Below are 22,390 nucleotides of genomic sequence, written 5' to 3' on the forward strand. Positions count from 1 at the left end.
AAACCTACACAAACTAGCCAACAACTATCAGCTGCTTGAAGACTTGCTTCTTTTCACATTTTGTCCTGTATTGTTTTTCCTCTTTGTAACAGAGACGCTCAAAACAACCTGCACAGCAGTGCTGTAGGTCAGCAAGACATCAAAACACAAAACAAACACTGGCCACACAGGATATCTCAGAGTATTTTTATTTAACAAAAATAGCTATTAAATTAGAAACCAACAATGTCAACATGTTTACAGAATTTCATAGGCATCAGTAACTCTGCATACAGCTCCAGTCAGGCTCTATAGTCACCTCATCACCACAGCAACAGCACAGTGCAGGAACCTGAACAACATCCAGGTGTGGCTTCCATACATTAACAGGCCTGAAGATGTATGCAGTGTAGCATGCCTCTCTATTGCAGTTGCCACAGTTTCATTACTTTGGTAGAAAAATCATTGTTATTGCTGTCATTCTTTAATTTTTTACTTGCTTTTAAATAACTGGGTTGTTCTCTGTATGATAAATGTGATTAAAACTGAGCTGCTTCTTTCAGTCACTTGACATGAGTGCTGTACATCCACTGCTCATGCCTTGCTGCAACTGCCATCAGACCAAGGAACTCAAGGACAGGACATGCACTTGCCATCCCTTTTCCCAGGACAGCTCATCAGCTAGCACTTCATGGCTTCAAATTTTACTTTTTTTTAAAAACAAAAAAACAGTAAAGAAAGGAATATATAACATGGTGGTTTCAAGTTTCCATTTCAGGATAAGGCAGTTAAGTTTACATGTGTAAATGCCAGTACAGCTGAGCCCCTCTTAAGGGGGTTGGTTTAGGAGAGAGGCTGCAAATACAGAGGAGCTTTGGGGAGCGGGTTCCCCTGAGCAGCCAGCCTGGAAGGCCTCCCCAGACTGCACATCCCAAACACATTAATCATTCACCTTGCACGGTAAAGGCTGAGGCTCTCAGAACTGATGAGAAAGGCCATACCTGTCCCAGCCAAGGCAGAAACGCCTTCCCAACCCCGATGCTGTGAAGTCTCCATGGCACTAAAAGCAAGCAATGAACCAAAGCTGCTTCTTCAGGCTCTGACTGGAAGACTCTCTAACCAGCACAGAGAGAGAAGGCATGGAAGGAAGCAAGCTGCATTGCATCTTCTCCCTTGCCAGTTCTCCTGTACACTTAAATTCACCACAACCTGCACAGCAACAAGGACAGTTCATAGGCCATCTCCACAGTATACTACAGGTATCTGTTCCTGTGCTGGTCATGGTGCTTGAATATCCACGTGCCCAAGCCCAGGACAACTCTGTGCAACTCCTTCCCAGTGCTGAAGCAATTTGGAAAAAAATAAATTATTTTTAAAAACCACGTATAAGGCAAGCCCCAAATTGCTTAGACTTGACAAAATAAAAGAACTGCCCACTCCAAACATTCATTGTTCTGCTTAGGTGAAAAAAAAGAGGTAGAACTAGTGGACAGAGACCCACCAGAAGCATAAAGGCATTTTAAAATAAGGGGGAAAACTCACAGACCAGAAATCAGGATTTTTCAAAGCCTCAGGCAGTCATCCTGCTAACTACCATAACTGAAGGTACCTATTTAGTCACCAGAGTCATGATTCTCCAAGGTCACAAAGGATAGCTTAAAAATCCTGCAAGTCACCTTTCTTCTCAGTGCTATACTAACATCCACCATCCCACTGAAATAGCCCAGCCCCCAGGGTTGTGAGGCAGTGACTCCTGTAATCACAGGAATCTGCAGTCCTGAAGGACAAAGGCAAAGATGTCCAAGGGTCCTTTGGATTAGCATTTTGTCTACTTAAGTTTCCCCTCCACCTTTACAGTCCCTTGGGCACAGGCCTTCATGGCACAAGTAGCACTGTGGACAGGCAATTCACCAGTGTCACAAGTTGCCCCAGGACACAGTTAAGGTTTTGGGGAAGCACCATGATCCACTATGGTAAAACTCTGGCAGCAGGGGTGACAGACAGGAACAGCAGAAACCGTACAAGCAATTCAAGGAAGTACATGCATATGCAGCAACACAAGTGCACTAGTCCTCAAAAAGGAGCATCCAGCATCACGGGGCAGCCACTGCGAGAGTCACACTGCAGAGCACAGCCCTAAGGCCACCTCCTGAGCCAGGCCTGGGGCTCTCCACAGAGAGGTCTATCAGTGTGCCCTCACTTCTGCCCTGCAGCAGCACCTCAGTGACAGAGAGGGTAGCAGTTGAGTAGACAATCATGAAACTGCCTTTTCAATGGCAGCCTCCAGATGCACAGCCTTAGACTAAAACCTCCCAAGGCTTTTTTTGAGAAAACTTACTGTTCTTTGCTGCACATCCCATATATGCAACGGAAGAACAAAAGGCATTTTAGAAAGAAGGTATTTGTTCTTACTTACGTAAGAGCCAATACATTTACCTTCTAAAACGTGCTGCTAATATAGTATAAATACGGATCAAATAACCATTAAGGTGACTGCCTTGGGAAGAAAAGGCAGAGATTAAAAAATGGACCTATATCTTCATACGTAGCCACGAAGAGTCTTCACTTGGTGCACTACTGGCTTTCAGGAGATCTGCTTTGCATCTGCTCTTGTCTTCTGTAAGCTCGTATAATACTGTATATGCCACTGCCCAAGAACACCAGTGAGATGGCCGCAAAGTAAGATGCATAAATCATGAACTGCAGAGAAGGGGAAAGAAAATAAAAAGAGTGGTTAAACCAAGCAGTTACCAAATTTATAAGAAGGTTAATACATGAGCTTCCCTCCTCTTCCAAAATATCAGGAATCAGTGATTATTTCTCTGTCAAACTCTTGACCCAGCAACAGGTAGCTGAGAAGCTTTACAGATTGGTTTACCTTCCTCCCTCCCATCAGTAAAGCTAAGAGAGTCTGTCATACCTGGGTGAAGATGTCCAACCCAAGCCCACTGGCATCCACAACAATCAAAGTGAGCAGAGTCTGAAGTGCCAAGGCAATAAAAGTATTGACCCCAAACACCAGGGCGTACCGTTCCACACTGAGATTTGCAGCGATCTGGAACCTGGAAAGAAAGGGATGACCAGAAACATAAGGACAGGGAAAAAGCAGGGAAATGCAAGAATAGGAGGAATTCTCTGGACAAGAAGACTGTGCAACCTGAAATGTTAGATAGACTGGTCCAGTATTTTCCACAGCTAAGTTACCTTGCACTGATAGTGTACTTTTCTAAATAGGATCATGACAGACTAGCATAGAAGCTAGGAGAGACCCACAGACCCACATAAAAAGCTTAAAAAAACCCCCAAAACACAAAAAACCCACTGTGGGAGCTCTGTGGGTTTCAGTCTTACTGAAGCAGCCCTCCTGTCCAATGTAGCTAAAGGGTCTTGTCACAGAGAGAAGATATAACATGCTCTGATCCCAGGGAGCTGTTGACAATCTCAAAGCGTCAGCCAGCTGCAGTGTGGTCCATAACCTGCCACATCCTTCTAACCAGATCCTTCTAATTCCTTTTGCAGTTACCAGTTTCAGCATCACCTCTCACACTGTGCTTGAGCTGTCCTATAGCAATTATGCACATGTGGTTCAACAACAGCTGTGTCTTCCTCCCCAAAGTGACAAATAACATGGAAGAAGTTTTCCTCCTTGCTGGTTAGGGAAAGTTGACACTTCAACACAGGCAAAGCATTGTCGTCTCCTCATCTGTTAACATTTCACTCTAGCCGTGTTCATGAAAAACATTCCTGTGGCAAGCAGCTCTATCTAATATTAGAAGTAGTCACTTTACTGTCATAAGACTTTTAAGCTTGGGCAGACTGCCAGCCAAATATATCTCTGTGCCTCAGTTTCCAACCTGAATCACAACACAAACCCTTGCAACAGATTTTGAAATTCCTGGTAGGCAAGACTCTAGTTACAAGGAAAACATGCCAGCTCTCATACCAGCTATAACCTTGAGAGCACTCTACGTCAAAAAGATACTCACGTTGCTATCGTGATTAGCAGCATGTAGATAATTCTGAAGACAACGTAGGATGCATAGCACACCCAGATGTTACGAACAGTGTCCATGATATATACAGCAGCAGCGATAAGAAAGGAGAACAGGGCAAGTGCCACTTCACCCCACATTGCCCAGGATGTTTTTATGTGACCCACAACAAACACTGCAACAGCTCCTGTGAGGGGAAGGAAAGCATAACTGTTAGTAATGGCAGTTGGAGCAATTTGGAGACTGTGTATTAGGAGCTGTACAGACCCTAATAGCCAAACACGATTGAAGTAGAGGACACTAATGTGCAGACCTTAGCAACTCTCCTTCCTGACCTCTCCCTCACCTGGAACCCTGCTGTAAATTCTCATTCACTTTTACAGGAACAGAAAAAAAAAAAAAAAAAAGGTCAATACTGACTGCCTCTGAAGTCTCCTCTCGGGCTTCAGAGGCACAACAGTCCCAGTACTCAGGCCACTGCCACTCAGTCCTCCACACCTGAGTGTAGCAGTGCTGTCAGTTGGGCTACACAGAAATGCAAACCCTGGCTCTCAAAAGCACTCAGCTAATTATTTCGTGGCACTTTAGTGGGGATAGGAGGGAGAAAGACACTACCCACTTTGATACACAGCTGTTAGAGCTCTCTCCCAGGAGGCAGAAAAACCTACATTTACTGTCATCTTCATGCTGGGCTGTAAGAGCAAGAAAGAGCAGGGGTCCAAATCCACATCTCCTGGGATGCAGCTTGCAATCAGGCAAGCTACAATCACACACTGTTGATTATGCAAGAACAATCTTTTACAACCAGAACAGGTTTGTAACTCCTGCTGGATTTTACAAAGGGGGGATGGGGAGAGAAGACAGATCACAAGATGGAAAGTGTGTGATGTTTCATGCAACTCAACAAGCAGACAAGGTGTGTTTCTTGCACTATCACAGCTGTAACTACTGAGAAGCCCAAATACATATTACATTACAAGAAAATTCCCATTTGAAGTAGGCCTTGTTCTGCAAACAAGCCAAATAGCAACCATCAGCATAAGAACGCTGCTGTACACAGCACACTAGACAAATAGCATACTGACAAAGGGAGATTTACTGGAGATCTCTGAAAAAGAGGACTGTATTCAGCATTTGACCACTGTACAGAAGTGCTACAGTGCAGCATCTAAGCTCTTTGTAACGCTTAGCTGGCCCTCTCTTAGAAATCCTTCAAGCACCCGAAGACTCCTTATGCACCATCAGTGTGTACAAGCCTGCAACCCTGTCAGACCTCACATCAATCTTTCAGACTAGTGAAGAAGGTAGCTATGCCAAGGGAAAGGAATTTATTTCCCCCCGCTAAACTCTTCTTTCCAGAGACTGCTGTGACACTACCTGACTGACATTTTGCTCTTTGAAAGTCTGACTCCCCCAATAGCAAAACCCTGAGATGCAAAAAGAAGCTAAGTCCTAGAACCTTCTTTCTACTGTCTCAGAAATTCTAAATTTGGAAACAGACATGACTTTCTGGGGATCTCATGGCAACTCTTGAGGTTGTACTCCCTCTATGTCTCAAAGTTATATCAGCCTGACACCTAATTATGACAATATAAAAAAAAAAACAAAACAATCTGTGTCCTGCAATTGGACATCTACAGCTGATCCAGTGGTTTCACAAAATACCTGATAAAGGATTGCCACATTCCCAAAATGGTGCAGGGATGCAGCTTAACAGTCAGTTGACCTCACCAGAAGGAATACTATTTATCTTGCCCAGGACAGGAAGCTGACAGCCACATGAGCCACCACGCTCAACTTAAACCCTTCTGCAGGGCAGCGCAGGTGCAGGCAGGGATGGCAACAGCATCTTACACAAAGGTTGCCAAACATTGCTCATAACTGAGCACAGAATGACTAAGAGCCATGGAAATGGCAAATCAGATCTGGGATGCACCAGGAAAGGCATTTCTACTAAAGGGAAAAGAGCGAACAGTATGTTCTTCTACAAGTCTGAGGCTTCACTGAATAAAGTTGAGTGCAGCTCCAGTCATCCACCTTCAAAAAGGACACAACTCAAAACAGGTTTGGTGCAAAGAGAGGCTAGTAAGATGACACGGTGAACAAAGAGCTTAACTTTACCAAAGACCAACTAGAAAAACTTGGCTTCTTTGGCCCAGAGCAAAGATTTTGTGCTAAAATACAACCTTGGCATGACATCAGAGACAAACTGCTCATTAATAAATTCAAACTGGAAATGAGAAGAAGTTAGTGCATTCACACTAGTGCCTAGGAAGTCAGGTCACTGGACGCTCACCCTTAACAGGTCCCTTCCAGTCGTGTTATACTCTTCAAGCTTTTAGTTGAGATTATTACTTCACTAAACTTCACTTGTTCGAAGCAATGAATCTGTGTCAACCAGAAGGATTTTTTTGGTTCTGTCTTTTGAGCAGTTCAGGGACAGAGGCTAATTTGCTTTCAGAAAACATCACCCAAAATGATTCAACCATTTACAAAAATGATACTAGAGGAAAAAATCAAAATGTGAAACTAAAAACTTCAGTTTTACATGAGTTTAGCGCCAACCACCTTTTCTTTCAATAGGTCAATTGTTCACAGGCCTTTAAAAAAAAAAAAAGGGACCTTGTTATCAAAGATATTAATAATAAGTTTGAAGAATACTCTTTTTTTTTCTTCTTTTTTTTTCTCCCCCCCCCTTTTTTTTTATTTTTAATCTGCTGACATTTGGCCATGCTATGGGTCTTCCTTCCCTTGATACTGATTCTTCTCTTTCCTGGGACCAAGGCAGGATGGTAGAGGAAGCCAAATCAAACAAGAAATAAGAGCCACAGCATCACACTAGCATGGAAGAACAGTGTATGACTACATGTTATTAAAGTGTAGGTTTAGCACACCAAAGACAATTTAATAGCCAAAGCCTTCAGAATCAAGCTGCTGACAGTTTCAAACCCAACTAACAATGGGTAGCAGACCAGATTTTAGAACTATAAAACAGCCACAGCTTCCCACTGAACTCCAAGAGGGGCCTGAGCATGCCCAAGAAAGTACTAAGCCTTCCTTGTTTGTGTCCCTTGGTTTCTTTTGCCCCCAAGTAGGTGATGTCCACAGCAAATGGTAGAACGATGACTCCATCAAAGAAAAGGAACATACTGCAGCAACACCTAGAAAGCCTCTGTAAGGGTACATTAGCTATATTAAAAAGGTACTGCCCTAAATCTGGTAATGGAACACTATTAAACAACTTAATAAACAAATATTTGTGTTGACTGACCTACCTGTCCCTTTGACTGACCTACCTGTCCCTTTCAAGTCAAGCAACTTCTTTCATCTTAATAGCTTTTCTGCTTAACAGTGCTGAAATGACTAAATGTGGCGCTCTGCATGCTGCATGTGTACAGGAAACCTTCGTATGTTCCCTACACTGCCAGAGAAGAAAAGCAATAAACCCATAGGACCCTTAGTCTGACTTCAAGTGGTTAAAACAAACATAACCCCACTGCCACAGTGACAATCAAGAACACACAGTCAGGCACATGCCTGGAGCCTTTTGCCAAATACTTCAGAATGAAGTTTGACTTGGGAGGCTCCTTTAAACACCTGCGTACTGGATTACAAGAATTAGGGCTGCATGCAACAACTAACTCAACACTGAGCACCGTACCTGTGCACATCAGGGAAGACTCACCCCGAATGCCAGGGCTGCCTCTCCTGCATGCTTGGGGGAATGCAAGACCCTTCCAAACCATGCTCTGGTGACCTTGAGGGACACAAGGGATTTCTCACAGCAGAGGCAGGAGCTACACCAGAAGCTCACCTAGCAGCGTCGAGGCTGCCTCCACAGCACCATTGTAGATCTCCGTACTATGAGAAGGCAGCACCATCTCCCACAGGCCCTGAGCGTAGTTGATGACCTGAAAGTAGCCACAGGTGGACAGTGCCCACCACACGGACCAGCAGAGCATGGTCCGGGAGGAGTAGCACTGTAGGAAGTCCTGCCAGAGATCTTTGAGCACCTTTACGATGTCTACTTTCTGCTCCTGCAAAGATTGAAAAAGGAAGGGGAGAGAAATGTTAGTATTTGTTTATAAAAACTTCACACTGCTCCAGCAAATTGCTCCTTTCAAGCAGTCTGATCACTGGTGAGTGACAGTACCACTCTCGGACACAAACCTCCACAGAATAATGAATAAAAAGCTTCCCCATTCCGTGGTCTCAGCAGCTGGTCTCTGCCCTAACAAGGGTTGTCCCCTTACCTGCAGAGGAAGGGTTCAGTCCCCAGCACGCCTCAACCTCTGGCTCTCTCAAGCAGAGAGCAGTAACTGCTAGTTGTTAGAAGTACCACGTGAGCAACTGAAGGGTACCAGAGAGAAGAAACACAGGAGAACAGGACACGATATCCACTTTGACAAGACAGGATCAGAAGGCAGTCATTCAAATCATAAAGGCAAAAAGCATCACTTTTAAGTCCTGATCCAAATTCAACCAAATTTGGTAGCACAGAGAACATGAAAGCCACCAGATGAGTGTATTTCCCCACAAGTAAGTTGATTTTCTTTAGTACTAGCATTCAGGGATTATAAATATTCAAAGAAGCAATCTCATTACACCACGCTCTACCCTGTTAATGTTCACCAAGGCTCTGAGGAGGTGAGAGATGTTGCCTGGGGATCTGAAGAGAAACAGAAGCTACTTCCGCCAGACACGGCTATCGCAAATAGCAGCTCCTGTATACGCAAGTGCTCTGACAAATGGCATGAGAGAAAAATGAAGCTTTCCCCTCCAAGTCTTTCTAGAAAGAGCACAAAAGAGGTCAGACCCATGAAGTGGTTTGAAAAAAATTTGAAAATAGATCAGTTCTAGCAACAGTTCTAACAAACGAAAATTGCTTTTTACATACAGGTTGTTACAGTTCTTTTCCTAACCACCTTATGCCAACCACAGCAGAGGAAACAAGCATGTCTTTGCTTTGTAGACAGAGCTGCTGATTCAATTTGCTGCATGCACACATGTACAGAGTCTTTGTAGACAGGCAAGACCCTTCTTGTGCAAGTCAGAGCAGCAGTTACTTCATGTGAGACTGGGCAGAGCCCCCAGGGCCCACCCAGCATCTCTAGCCCCCATGAACTTGGATTCCCTGCAGGGAAACATACAGGACTGTCACAGGACTAAGCTAGTGCACATTGTGCTGTCACATGCCCAGTTTTGGAGCAATTTCCAGGCAGCAACAGCACTTTTAGCCTCTTGGCAGTACACCCTTTCCCAGAGGGAACTGTGCAGTGTATGCCTGGGAAAGATTATTCTCCATGAGCAATAAAACTCATTTTAAGGTGTTTCTACTAAAACCCCCAAAGACCATGGCCTAACTCTGACCTGAACTCCCCTTTTTCCACCCCTCAAAGTGTCACTGATTTCTAAGCACCTTTATTAAACACACACAGTCCCGTTGGTGCTTTGCCAATAGCAAAACGCTTGCTCTGCATGTGGATGCTGTGCCTCCAAAGCCCGACAGAACAACTTGGGAAGAGGTCAGCTTGTGGCCATGTGACTTTAGGAATGCAACTACCACACAGAAGGTTTTGCTGGAACCTCAAGTTCAGGTGCAGGAAAAATAGGGAAGGGAACTATCATGTATGCTACAAAAACTGATTTGGCACATTCAACTCAAGCATGTGCCTGATAAGCCAGAAAGGCTTATCCACCCTCCCACCACCTGGCAGTGCTTCTTCAGTACCATTATTCGTACAGCCATTCATTTACATTTGTGCAATATGGTTGCAGTTACCTTAGTAAGAAGGACTACCACCACGTGCCGATGCTTCTCAACTTTTAGCACCTGGTATAACTGAACTCTAGAGAGTTATGCAAGCGTACCTGCTTTTTTTTAAAATTTTCACCATTAGTTTGGAACCACCCTTGCTCTCACAGGATGGGAGTAAGATAAACAAAAGGGATGGATAAGTTATATTAATACCTTAGTCATTATTGGCACAGAATTTGTCTTGTTTAAGAAATACCCTTCAGCATGCAAGCATAACATGGTTAAAAATACTTTTGCTCACACAAGATTGTGCTGGATGGGGCAGGATTAGGTCCCTGGAATGTTAATACCTTTAATTCGCAGCTGTAGCTGGAAGAAGCTGAAAGCAGCCCTGGACGCTGCCTCTCCAGACCCAGCTAACCGGGGCTTACTTGCTAACTGAAATACCCATTAGCTGACTAAACCAACAGCCGCACTTACCTACTGGCTTGTTTTCAGAACGAGCACAACCTCGACACTGACCTCCCCACAGGTCCCTGAATCCCCCAGCCGTGACAGGCTCTCCGTAGGCGTGCATTGCCCGGAGCAGCGTGGCAGAGACCTGCCCAGCAGGCAACTACGCACACACATCAGGCCTCAAAACCAGAGGGGTGACCCAACACATCCTGCCACCAACAAGGGCACCTGCATGCTTGTTTCCATACAAGTGACTTTGTTAGAGGTTACGTAGCCCACAAGAGCCACAAGTCAGGGCACCACCTTGGTGCTCTCATGGGCTGCATTAGGCTGTTATTATGCAGACGTGTTTCCTGCAATTTATCTGTATTCTGTCCAGCTATAACTAATCAACATCAGCCTGTAAGTGCTCTCAAGGATGTCCTGATGTTGGCTGGGATAAAGTTAATTTTCTTTCTAGTAGCTGGTGTAATGTTTTGGGTTCAGTATGAGAAGACTGTTGATAACACACTGATGTTTTCAGTTGTTGCTAAGTAGCATTTAGACTAAAACAAGGATTTTTCAGCTTCTCATGCCCAGCCAGCAAGAAGGCTGGAGGGGCACAAGAAGTTGGGAGGGGACACAGCCAGGGCAGCTGACCCAAACTGGCCAAAGGAATATGTCATACCATGAGATGTCATGCCCGGTATTTATATACTGGGAGGAGTTGCCCTGGGGGGGGATTGCCGCTTGGGGACTAACTGGTCATCGGTCAGCAAGTGGTGAGCAATTACATTGTGCATCACTTATTTTGTATATTCCAACCCTTTTATTAATATTATTGTCATTTTATTGTTGTTATTATCATTATTAGTTTCTTCCTTTCTGTTTTATTAAACCGTTCTTATCTCAACCCACAAGCTTTACTTTTTTTTTTTTTTTTTCCCCCAGATTCTCTCCCCCATCCCACTGGGTGATGTGGGATGTGAATGAGTGAGCAGCTGTGTGGTGCTTAGTTACCAGCTGTGGTTAAACTACAACGAAGGACTACTGCAGTTTCCTTCCAGGATCATAAGATAAAACCCTATTACTACACAGCTTACTGCTGCACAGCTTACGTAACAGTTGAAGCAACAAGTTTTTTTCAAAGCGTGAGTGCAGGAAGATTTTCCTCTTTTCTGCGAGTCACAGGGTGCATTCCAGAAGCACGCACAAAATTTGGATACATACACAATTTTTAGTACCCCAGAGATGTCCCTTGCTTTCTACTGTTGAATGGCAATTTGATGCCCAGAGAATTTTAATCACAGCCTTGCGAGACACGCAGAACAACTTCAGAAAAAACTAAGGAGCAGCCTGCCATGCTCAATCAGCAAAAGGAAGCCAGGAATAAATTTTCCTGTGCCATAAATAAGGAAGCTGGATAAGCAAAGAGATACTTTTTGCTGTTGGAAATTACACCTCTACTGCTGTGTACATATATGCACACATACATATATACACATACACATGCATGACATCCACATCAGTATTGCGTTCTCTACTTACGTAAACCCAGGGCACAACTCACCTGTTTCTCTGCTGAATGACCCTCCTCATTTAAGGGAACTTTTGTCTCATCTTCCCAGCCAGGTGTCCTCTGGACATTGGGATGATCTTGGACAGCCGACCCATTTTTACAGTCCATGACCTTCATTTCCCAACTGAGCTGCTGACTCGAGACGTGGTGAAAGAAGAAGCTTTTTTGTGGCATTGGCAGGAACCAGGCTGTGCCGAAGGCAACGGAGATGCTGGTTAAGGAGATAACGTTCAAGCGGAAGAGGGACCACCCTGCCACCGACACAAGGACCTGCCCGGACACCGAGCCCACCGTGTAGCCCACCAGCGTGGCGCTCCGGCAGTAGCTGGTGACCTGCTGGTACAGGTTGACATCAACGACGCTGTAGATGTAGGAGTAATAGGCGATGTCGGTGGCGGTCCCCATCCCGTAGAAGAACTCGAGGAACTGGATGGCCCAGAGCCCCTGGGCGTACAGCAGCATGAACCAGGTGATGATGAGGCTCAGGCCCTGCAGCAGGACCACGGGCTTGTACCGCAGGTAGTCTGTGGCCAGGAACACCGGGAACAGCAGTGCCAGGTAGGAGTAAGTCCACACGGGGTAAATCTCGTTGAACACCTAGGTGGGGGGGAAAGACGGCGGTGACCCCCAGCACCCACGTACTGCAAGGAAACCGCAACCCCCCAGGCGGGGGTGCGAGGTGCCCGGGGCCGCGGTACCTGGGTCTCGGAGAGGTTTTTGTACGGCCCCAGCAGGTACCGGGTGAGGAAGGGCTCCGAGGGCCGCACGCTGCAGAAGAAGCCGTAAACGCAGAGCAGCCCCGTGGGCAGCGCCCAGCAGCATCTGTCCCCGCCGCCGCCAGCCCGGGCGGAGCGCCCCGCCGGCCGGCGCCCCTGCGGCCCCGCCATGCCGGGCAGGACCGGGGGCCGGGCTGGACGCGCTCCCGGGGCCGGCCGGGCCGGTGGGGGGGGCGGTGGCGGCCGCAGTCCCGTCCCCGGTGACCTCCTCCTCCTCCTCCTCCTCCACCTCCTGCCGCCGCCGCCGCCGCCGCCGCCTCACGAAAGGAGGCTCCGCCCGCGGCGCTGCTCCTGAGAGACCATTCGGCGGCGCGCGGAAAGCGGCGCTGCGCGTTGCCCTCTGATTGGGCGAGGCAGCCTCCTCCCGGCAAGCCCCGGCCAATGGGGAGCGGAGGGTGGGACGGCTGCGGCGGGAGGGGAGCACGTGTGCGCGGAGGGAAGGGCGGGCGGGGGCGGGGGACACACGCACGACATCGGCGCCGGCCCCACGGGCGTGTGAGGGACAGCTGGAAACGGGGCCCACCCTTGAGTTTGAGCGCTGCCTTCCTTACCTGAGCGGCCTAAGCGGGAGGCAGCACGTTTTCTGGGTTACGGTACGCGTTCAGAACGGACCGCGGGGAACAAGGCTGACAGCCCTCTTGCGTGGGCGCAGAAGGAAAACGCGCGGCGTGGCAGCGTTCCCGTCACTGCTGAGGTGTCGTGTGTCCCCCCGCCCCAAATTCCTCATCAACCCCTTCCCCCGAGGGGCGGGTACAAGCCTTTCCTGAAAACTATCTGGACCGGGAGATCGTGTACCTGCTGCGCTGCCCTTGTTCTTTCTCTCCCGGCCCAAACGCGTTCAGCTCCTGCCCTCTGCCACCGTTCTTCCCTTTAGCCAGGTAAGAGCTGGAACCGCTTCTGGGGTTTAATAAAAGCTGCACCTTGGTGCCCAGCTAGAAGAAATATTAGACAAGAGGGGAAAATAAAACTATTACATTCAAAGAAATTATCTAAAGCTTCACCCAGGACTACTATTCTTAAAGCTTTGCCAATCCTTCTCTAAACTATTTGCTGTTCTGCTACTCAATCTATCCCACGCTTTCTACCTCCCTGCTTTGCCTTTCCCTGTGCTCCACTCCCTTGATCTGTACCACATTGCTACTGCTGCTAGGGCTTCCTACTCTATACCTACAGTTCATTCTCCAGATTGGCTGATGCCATAGAAATTTCACACCGGGGGTCAGGCCTCCTACCTGGGCAATTGCTTATCCTGCCTCCAAGCTGGGGTCGATGCTCAAGGAAGCAAAATAAAAGCCCTCAGAAGGCATCTGGCTATACACAGCTGAGCGGGAAAGAACAGGTTCCTCACAGCCCCGGAACAGATTCCTTGAACTGCAGAATTTTATTACTATCTCCATCATCATAACTTCATAAACAGAGCTACAAAAGGTTTTAGGGCCATGAGATTACTCAGCCCTATGTAAAACACAGCTAAACATTTTGGTCCAGTATCATCTGGCATCAGTGGTTTGCTGCTTTCTGGCTATCTTCTGGGTCTAGCAAAATGTCCTTTCAGTTGTTCTCAGGCCGCTGCTCCTCAGCATCTCCTTATTCTCTTTTGGTTGCAGGTTTATTAGAAAAAAAGAAGAAAAAAAGATGACAGTTGCCATTTCAACACACTTTAGCTTGAAGCAAAACTCTAAATAGAAAGAATCAGCTCCCGTTAATACTGGCATCCATTTCAGCCATTTGCGAGGAACTGCTGATCTCTTAAAATAGCATGGTTAGAGCGAATGAGCTCTTAGCAGACCCTCTGTTGTGCTGGCATGTGGCTCAGTAGCAGGTAATAAAAGGATGCCTGCTAGCATGAGGTGTAGTGTATCTTACTGATCTGGGTCTGTGCTTCATGCCGAGCAGAAGTGGGAGGAAAGAGTAAAACCTTGGAGTTCCCATGGCGAGTCCTGCCTAGAGGCAGCAGTTCCCACAACTTCCAGGCTGCTCAAAGGATCTGATGGGTGGCCTCAGTCCTTTCCAAAACAGCAGTCCCTAGAGTTGTGCCACTGGAGGTCAACTGCTGTTTCCAGGGGATTGGCTGGGGTAGAAGGAGTTATGTCAGCTCAGCCCGTTTCCTTGAAGCGATACACAAGTCAGTCAGCTTAGATCTCTCCTCCAAAAACCGTGTAAGAAAAAGAACCTGCAAAGTTTTAAGTACTCCAAGTTTTCTCAGGGTTTCTTTTGTTCTCAAAAGAACTCACCTTCTTTTGTTTTCACAGAATATTTTTAGCCTTTGGAAACAAGGTAAAATTTTATTCCCTGAGTTTTGACTTCTATCTTTCCCTCCCTAGCCTTCCTCCCCATTTTCTCTCTCTGTCTCATCACTCTACTAGAAAAAGTAAGGTAAGGTTAAAGGTGTTTGATAGTAAAGAAAAACCTCAAAACTTGCAATATTTTTTTCCAAGATGGAAGACATAAGCTGTGAAAAGTAGGGTTTCTCATACTTTCTTTCCTTAATCTTACCTGCTCCCTTCCTCTCTTAACAAGCAGACACCTTTTTCAGTGGAAAAAAAGAGTAATAGGAAGTTTAAAAATAAAGAAATAGGAATGGGGAAAAATTCCTACCCTTCAACTGTAATTTTTTAAATTCCAAAACCAAAATAACCTTACAATTTATGTTAGCGTTAAACAATGATTGGTTTCATCCCAAAGCAAAGTGTTTGTTCGTTTCTAGCTTCCCAGACAGGTGATGTGAAGAGTGTTTTGAAAATCACTACGTTCCACACAGAATGAAACCATTTTCCAGAGAAAATCATTCTCATACCAGAAAGATTTGACCAATTTGAGTGATTGTTCGTATTCTGAACACTTCCAGATAAATAATATTATGTGGAAGTAGTTATAAAATCTTTCAAGACTCTAATACTCAGTGCAAGTCTGCCAGAGAGGTTCCACCTGCACACATGTGATCTGAACCGAGTGGTAGTTGCAGCATGGATGCACTGTGTGTTGGCTGCCCTTTACAGACGCAACTCCGGTTTCTACATCTCCTGAACATTTCCCAGTGAATAACGTTTTATACAACGACATAGCTCATGCAGTAGTATTGGACAAAACCCTTCTGTGCTGGTTACTCGACCACTCAGAACTGCCTTCAGAGCGTCTGAGTTTCCTCAACGAAACTCTTTATCGGAAGCCTCACCTTCATAAAACTCAGGGCTGTTGTACACTAGAAGGCTCTCTTGCTGGCCAGGGGACATGCTGGTTGTGTTTTCCTGCTCCTCTGTTGCACAAGGGAAGCTTGAAACCTGTCTGTTCTTGCCCAGAACTAATTTTCAGATCAATCTCAGAAACTGCAGCTGGCACTTTGGAAGAAAAGGATCACACCAAGCACTTCAGCAGGGCACTGTTGCTGCTTTCCTTAGTGTAATGACTAAGAATCCCTTTTTGTCTGAATCTAGGGTGGAATCACCCCTAGAGGATGCATGATTCAGCATGAGATCCAAGCAACTCATCTAAATGCACACATCAGCCTCAGAGTCAACAACGTTTTAAGGTCACATCTTATGCACACCATAAACTCTGACAGGTTTCACTCAAAAATGCACCAGAGGTGTGTATTGTTAACCAGTTCTGGCCTGCAGTTAATTGTGGAGGAATTTATAAAATATATGTGCAAGAAGAGTTCTCTTAAAGCCTTGCCAAGTTGTTTGGAGAAAAGCTTCTGTAAGTTAAAAACTTTCTGCACTCTCATGAAGCCATTCTTCAGAGCGCTCCCTCAGTATGTGAGAGCACCAAGACGTTACAAATACCTCAGAAACTCTCCAGAAGGAGAGATTAAAACAGATTTATCTTTTGCTGAGCATGGAAGGAACAAAGGCACATAAATGGGAGAAAAGGCAGCAACTGATTTCTTTGTTTTGAAGATTTTGGCCGTTATAATTAATTTGGGGGAAGTAGACTATTAACTAGTATATACGTTGGAATGAAACAAAAGTAGCGAGAACAAAAAAAGCCAAATTATTTCTGAAATGAAGCATGATTAGTTTAGAACAAAGCCTATAGATTGTAGCTATCTGTAAGAACAGAAGACTGGATACAGCCTGGAAGGTCTGTGTCTTCTAGTTTCCCCCCCACCAAGTGATCCTTTGATAATTTGGGGGCTCTGAACAGGAGACTTACAAATATTCTGCAGCCATGAAGGGTTAATTTAAAAGCTCTGGCATTGATTACTTTATTCAGACAGTATACCTTCATTTCTGTTACTTTCTATTCTCCAAGGGTTTGTTAGTTCCAGACTTTTAAGATGTCACATGTTGAGTAAATATGAGCCCAAATTCAAGAGGATAGCCCAGTCCTGCAAGCATAGAGCATGTGTTTCCTTGGCACCAAAACCAATGGAACACGGCAATTTCACTAGAGGGAATAATACAGTGTTTTCCCATATCAGGACCTCAAATAGTAAATTACTGTTTTTTAAAAAAGCCTTAAGAAAGACAACAGAATTGACTCAGCTTCTTGATCACTTCTTCTTAATTCCTTTAAAATTCTTTCCCCTCTTCGAAAGATAAAGATACTTAAATTCTGCTAGGATATGCTCTGAATGCCACAACTTTTTTGGAGTAATTCCAGAGCCATTCCAGCTTTTTGAGAGCAAGAAAACTCTCAGGGTTATGTTGTAATTTTGTATTTTAGAGAGGTGAAGGGAGGGTCAGCAGTCATTGTCATAAATATATTGCTATAATCGGATCAATTGTCCTTGCCCTGTAAGAAAAGGTCCCTGTAATGAACAGGTTAACTTTGTTCATGAAATCTCACATGGGGGTAGGGACATTCTTTGCTTATCTAAAACCACGAGTATACTCCAATTAAAAGGACTCTTATTAGATTGGAAACACGAATTAATACTGGTACCAAAAAAAAAAAGGAAAAACGGGGGACTGTAATCGACAGGGAACCAAATTGTTCCCTGACATTGTGTAATTAGTGTTAAATTAAAAGAAGACAATAAGGCTTACATACCAATCGGGAAGGGGGAAGAGACATATTGAGATTTAGCAGATGCCTTGTGTAAATAACAAGGCCTGCTTAAATGGTGCGTAAAGGTCACGGGACAAGAACAACAGCTATAACTTACCAGATAAGGAGGGAAAAGACAACAGCTACAATTTACCAGATAAGGGGATTAATTCTGCCAAGACTGTACTTCTCCACATCAAAAGACATTCTACATCAAAAGACACTCATCCTTGAGAAGATCGACCGAATCTGCCTAGTAACAAACCTGCACGAGTGAAGAAAGAAGCAGCAGGACAAGGCGGAGACTTACAAGAAAGGGGTGCATGAACTGTATATAAGAAATGTAACTATAACATAAAGTTGCGAGCCATTGGTAGAGCGCGGACTCCCCGGCCGCCCAGCGCTGTTTTGCTCTCTTATCGCTTGCTAATAAATTCAATCTTTTTATTTAATACAAATTGGCTCTTCCAGTTTGTCACGAGCGTCTATAACAATCCCTTGCTAAAAGAATGCAACAGCTCTTCTCTGTAGCACAGACAGAGCGTCTTTTCTGCTTCTGTCTTGCTATACACAATCTGGAAGCCCAAGATGTTTTGGTACTCTAGTTCAACATAAATTCATCTTTTTAATTTTCTGAAACTTCACTGTTTTTACCTATAGTTCATGCCTTGATGTCCACACATTCCACCATGCACCTCCTCCAGCACTGCCTTCATCACCTCTAGTTCCATACATGCTAGATCTTGCATTCAGCAAGACCGGTAAACCAAATGTGTCCTGAAACCTGTGCATGGGGTGGAAAAAAAGCAGCACTGCAGTTTATTGGAACACAGCTGATAGAGAAGCCAGTGCAAAATCCAAGCTATTGTGACCTGCAGAAGCTTTAGAAGAAACCACAGCCATCTCTCTGAAGTACAGGAGGCAGGTTGCTATTGAAAGCCTCTGGCAGAGAACTTCCCTTATACCCTGCACACCACAGCAGGCTCTGTGTTGGACACAACACAGGCTGAAGCACACAGCTGTTGGAAATAAGGCATTTATGGCTGAATTTGTGGAATCACTTGCCACAGGATATCAGCTTATCTCTTGGTCTAAGATGGATCACATTGTACAGCACTATACACTTGCATCATGGACATAACATTTTAAAAACATTTTGCAGTCAGCTACATGGGAAAAAATGGAAAAGTCACTTAAGTCTGCTACAAATGGGGACACTGGTGGACAAATTTTCATGGGAAGTGCTAAAAGAGAGTACAATAGTAGTGTTACAAAGAAAAGCAAGCAGTGGATCAAGTAGACTTAGAAGAAACATACCCTGTACTTTTATAAAGTGTGTAGGTCGGTCTGAATTACTTGATGCTTTTAGATATATCTCGGTCACAGTGGGCTTAACATAGTATTGCTGCCATTAGGAATGGTGTTATAGATGTGCCCAGGAACCCTGAGAATGATCCCATGGCCTGTTTTGGAGAGTGCTGTACATTCAAGAAGATGGAGACCCTACCTGGATGAGCTTATTGTAATTGAAGCATGATGCAAGTACTGGGTGTAACAGCTAAAGGGAGAATGGGGCACAGTAATGATAGGAAATTGTAGGTGGATAAACTGGTTATGATGTATGGGTAGCATGAATAAATGTAACAAAACAAAATATAGGAGCGAGAGCAAGAAGAGGAATATTTAACGCTGATTAAGTGGAATGACTGACTCATACAAAACGACAGTGTTGCATTCTCATTTCTATGGTGCTAAATAGTAACATATCAATAAACAGTCTTCCCTAGCACATACATGGGCATGGGCACAGCCTTTACATTTCCTCCCTCAAGTATGTGTCCAAAGAATCTTTTCCCATCATGAAAGATACCTCATGAGCATCAGTGCTTGTGAAGTTGCAAGCCCTCTTTTTGCTCCTTAGCACAGTCCTAAAATTCTGATCAAACCATCAGTGTCCATGGTCATTTCAGGCGGTGCTGGAGGCTGCTCAAAAGGTTGGTAATTTATCTGGAGTCCTGACCAGATTCCCACTTCATGCTTTTTCTGTAGAGTTCTCCTGGTACTTCACAAGGGCATACTTTTGCCATGCATGCTCACTGACATCTCTAATGTGCGATGTGTCCCAAAACCCAGGTTCACCTTTGCATCTATGTTGTTGCACAGCTCAGGAGGTTTCTGAGAGAGTGAACACAAAACCATGATCTGCATTGACTTTAGTCCATGGATAATATGCAGCTCTATGCCTCTGTTATGCTTTGCTATGCCAGTGGCGTGGAAGGAACCACCCAGTTTGCAGACTTCTGGAAACCTTGGTAAAGGTGAGCTAGCTCAGCTTCAGTCCAGCTACCCCTGCAGTACAGGCATTACGGTCAGAACTACCAGCAGAAAAACTGGCAAAAATGGAGGTTACATCTACTCTATAAGCAAGAGGTGTGCTTATTGATTCATGTAAGCCTGCCTGAATCAGCTTTAGACGTTACAGGGCACTCTGTACAATACGAACACTGGACTAACATGTCAGGGTCTGAAGCAACTGCTGGGGTGCTGGTGTCACTAACTACTTTAGAGCTGCTCAACTGTCTTTAAGTGTACTTCCACCTCCCTTCCAATCCAAGCGCAGACGCAGCCAGTTTCACAACTTCTGTGTGAAGCAGCACAGCCACCACCTCTAGAAAGCAAAAGGAAATACTTAGTGGCACTTAAGTGAATAAAGCATAAGGCTTCATACACAGCCATCCACATGCTATTGCCAGCTGCAGATGGTCAGCTTTGAGCACACCTTTTTGGAAGCTGGAATGAGCACTAGAGGGCAGCAACTCCGTTATAACACTGTTTGAGTCCAAAAGCAGTTAACTTTGGACCTTTGGATCAAAAGGCCAGCGTGAAGGCATCCACACAGATTTGTGAGTGAAGAAATTATTGGCCAGATGGAGTAGTCTGAACTCTGGCACCACATTTCTCCCTCAGTCCAAAAGAGCTTGTGTTTGCTAACCTTCATGCTGTGATATGCATCTTTATTTTTAGTTTGAGAAAACTGCAGGAATTCTTGCTTTCCTTGTGTATTTTGCAAACAATTTCCATGTACACGGGATTTCATTCCAGTGTGTAAAAGATTGTGCAAGACTGACTGTAGCCTTGGCACATTCAATCTAAGCTGGCTGCTTCATAAAACTGATAGAAGTTCTTTGTTTTGCAGTCATCTATGGGCTCACTAAACATCACTTACCTTTGGTTTGGCAGATCCGGTACAGATGTTTTCACATCTTCCTTGATGTAAACATGGACCAAGAATTTGCGCCCCCCATTTGCATTTGGAAATACTTTGTGTACCTGGTCTGGCTGGGATAGTTAAATTTTCTTCATAGCAGCCTGTATAGTGTTGTGCTTTAGATTTGTGACTAAAACAGTGTTGATAACACACCAATGTTTTAGCTGTTGCCAAACAGTGTTTGTACAGTGCCAAGGCCTTTCCTTTCTCCCACCCTGCCCCACCAGTGCCTAGGGCTGGGGGTGCACAAGAGGCTGGGAGAGGACACAGCTGGGACAGCTGACCCAAAGGATATCCCAGACCATATGAGCTCAGCAAGAAAAGCAGGGGGAAAGGAGGAGGAAGAAGGGGGGATGTTCAGACTTACAGTGTTTGTCTTCCCAAGTAACTGTTAGGTGTGCCGAGGCCCTGCTTGCCAGGAAGTGGCTGAACACCTGCCTCCTGCTGGGAAGGAGTGAATGAATTCCTTATTTTGCTTTGCTTGCATGTACAGCTTTGCTTCACTTACTAAACCGTGTTTATACCAACCCACAAGTTTTTCTTGCTTTTGCCCTTCCAGTTCTCTCCCCCAGCCTGCTAAAGGGGAGCAAGTAACTGAGTGGGGCCTTACCTGCCAGCTGGGGTTAACTCACCACAGTCCTTTTTTGTGTCCAACATGGGGCGAGAGGACTTTGAGATAACAACATCTGATCAGAACATGCTAGGTAGAATTTATAGCTGGTAAGCTGCTCATTGGCAGGGTCCTGTGCTTGCTTGCCTTACTGTATATTAGAGTCTGGTGCTCGTTAGTGGCTGTTTTGGACTTTTGCTGTTTATTGTGGCAGTTATCATACTCTACTGTGCCAGGGAACATTTTGTTAACAGCAATGGCCATGTGCCTGGGCCAGCATAGGGCCCAGGCACTGCTGCTGTTCCTGTGCTGCTATACTGGACATACAGGAACACCAGTGTTATGGGGTTAATTTTCATCGTAGCAGCCCATGGAGTGTTGTGTTTTGGATTTGTAACTAAAACAATGTTGACAGTACACAAGTGTTTTAGCTGTTACTGATCAATGTTTGCACAGCATCTTTTCCCCTCTCTGCCCTGCCAGTGAGTAGGCTGGGGGTAAACGAGAGGTTGGAGACAGGACATAACCAGGACAGCTGACCAAAGTCCTATCCATTAGCAAATAAAAGCAGAATCTCCAACGTGATTGCATCTGCATCAATTTTACAATTTTGCATTTGTCTAACTTCATATATATGTATGACTCTATATAAAGAACTAATTACTTATGTAGAACCTTTAAGATCATTGCCTTCTTAAACATAGTTGAGCACTTACTGCACAAAATCCTGGTTCCACTGAAGTTAGAAAGCATTTATTATCTGTTTTCTAGGGTAAAACCTGACTCCAAAGTTTACATTTTTTCTTTTTTTTTACTGAATATGGCTTGTACTGCAATTTCATGGCTGTATCAAACAAAAATAAAGCACCACTATAAAATACTAAGAAACTGATCTTTTAAGATGAAACAACTTTTCATACAGTTCCACCATTTCTAGTTAAGTCTAATTAGCACTGAAAATTCCCATCAAGCTGAAAATTTCACTTTCATGATGCAAAACT

At 45.0% G+C, this 22,390-nt stretch overlaps 1 protein-coding gene and 1 long non-coding RNA gene across 3 annotated transcripts; one reads left to right on the forward strand and one right to left on the reverse strand.

The window, feature by feature from the left end:
- Positions 1 to 172: 172 nt before the first annotated feature.
- SLC19A2 (solute carrier family 19 member 2) lies at positions 173 to 12,704 on the reverse strand. Its single transcript, XM_069785750.1, has 6 exons — positions 12,442 to 12,704; positions 11,735 to 12,340; positions 7,786 to 8,008; positions 3,966 to 4,158; positions 2,900 to 3,041; positions 173 to 2,679 (listed from the first exon to the last, which is right to left on the reverse strand). Exons 1-6 carry the CDS (start codon positions 12,628 to 12,630, stop codon positions 2,554 to 2,556), a joined length of 1,479 nt encoding a protein of 492 aa, XP_069641851.1. The 5' UTR covers positions 12,631 to 12,704; the 3' UTR covers positions 173 to 2,553.
- A 60-nt stretch (positions 12,705 to 12,764) lies between these two features.
- Positions 12,765 to 20,883, forward strand: LOC138685718 (uncharacterized). 2 transcript variants are annotated; one of them, XR_011325122.1, is made up of 3 exons: positions 12,765 to 13,397; positions 15,954 to 16,105; positions 20,752 to 20,883. It is a non-coding gene; the product is annotated as an uncharacterized lncRNA (long non-coding RNA). The 2 variants fall into 2 exon arrangements; XR_011325121.1 differs by lacking the exon at positions 20,752 to 20,883 and adding an exon at positions 18,172 to 20,722.
- Positions 20,884 to 22,390: the final 1,507 nt, after the last annotated feature.

The sequence above is a fragment of the Haliaeetus albicilla genome, chromosome 6 (genome assembly GCF_947461875.1).
Source record: "Haliaeetus albicilla chromosome 6, bHalAlb1.1, whole genome shotgun sequence".
Lineage (NCBI taxonomy): Eukaryota > Metazoa > Chordata > Aves > Accipitriformes > Accipitridae > Haliaeetus > Haliaeetus albicilla.

What these genes read in the sequence shown, in the direction of transcription:
- SLC19A2 (XM_069785750.1), bottom strand. Translation starts at nt 12,630, where the DNA reads ATGGCGGGGCCGCAGGGGCGCCGGCCGGCGGGGCGCTCCGCCCGGGCT. An exon ending in GTCATTCAGCAGAGAAACAG is followed by an intron (nt 8,009 to 11,734) that starts GTGAGTTGTGCC and finishes CAATCTTTGCAG; the next exon opens with GAGCAGAAAGTAGACATCGT. An exon ending in CTGCTAATCACGATAGCAAC is followed by an intron (nt 3,042 to 3,965) that starts GTGAGTATCTTT and finishes CTTTCTTTCCAG; the next exon opens with GTTCCAGATCGCTGCAAATC.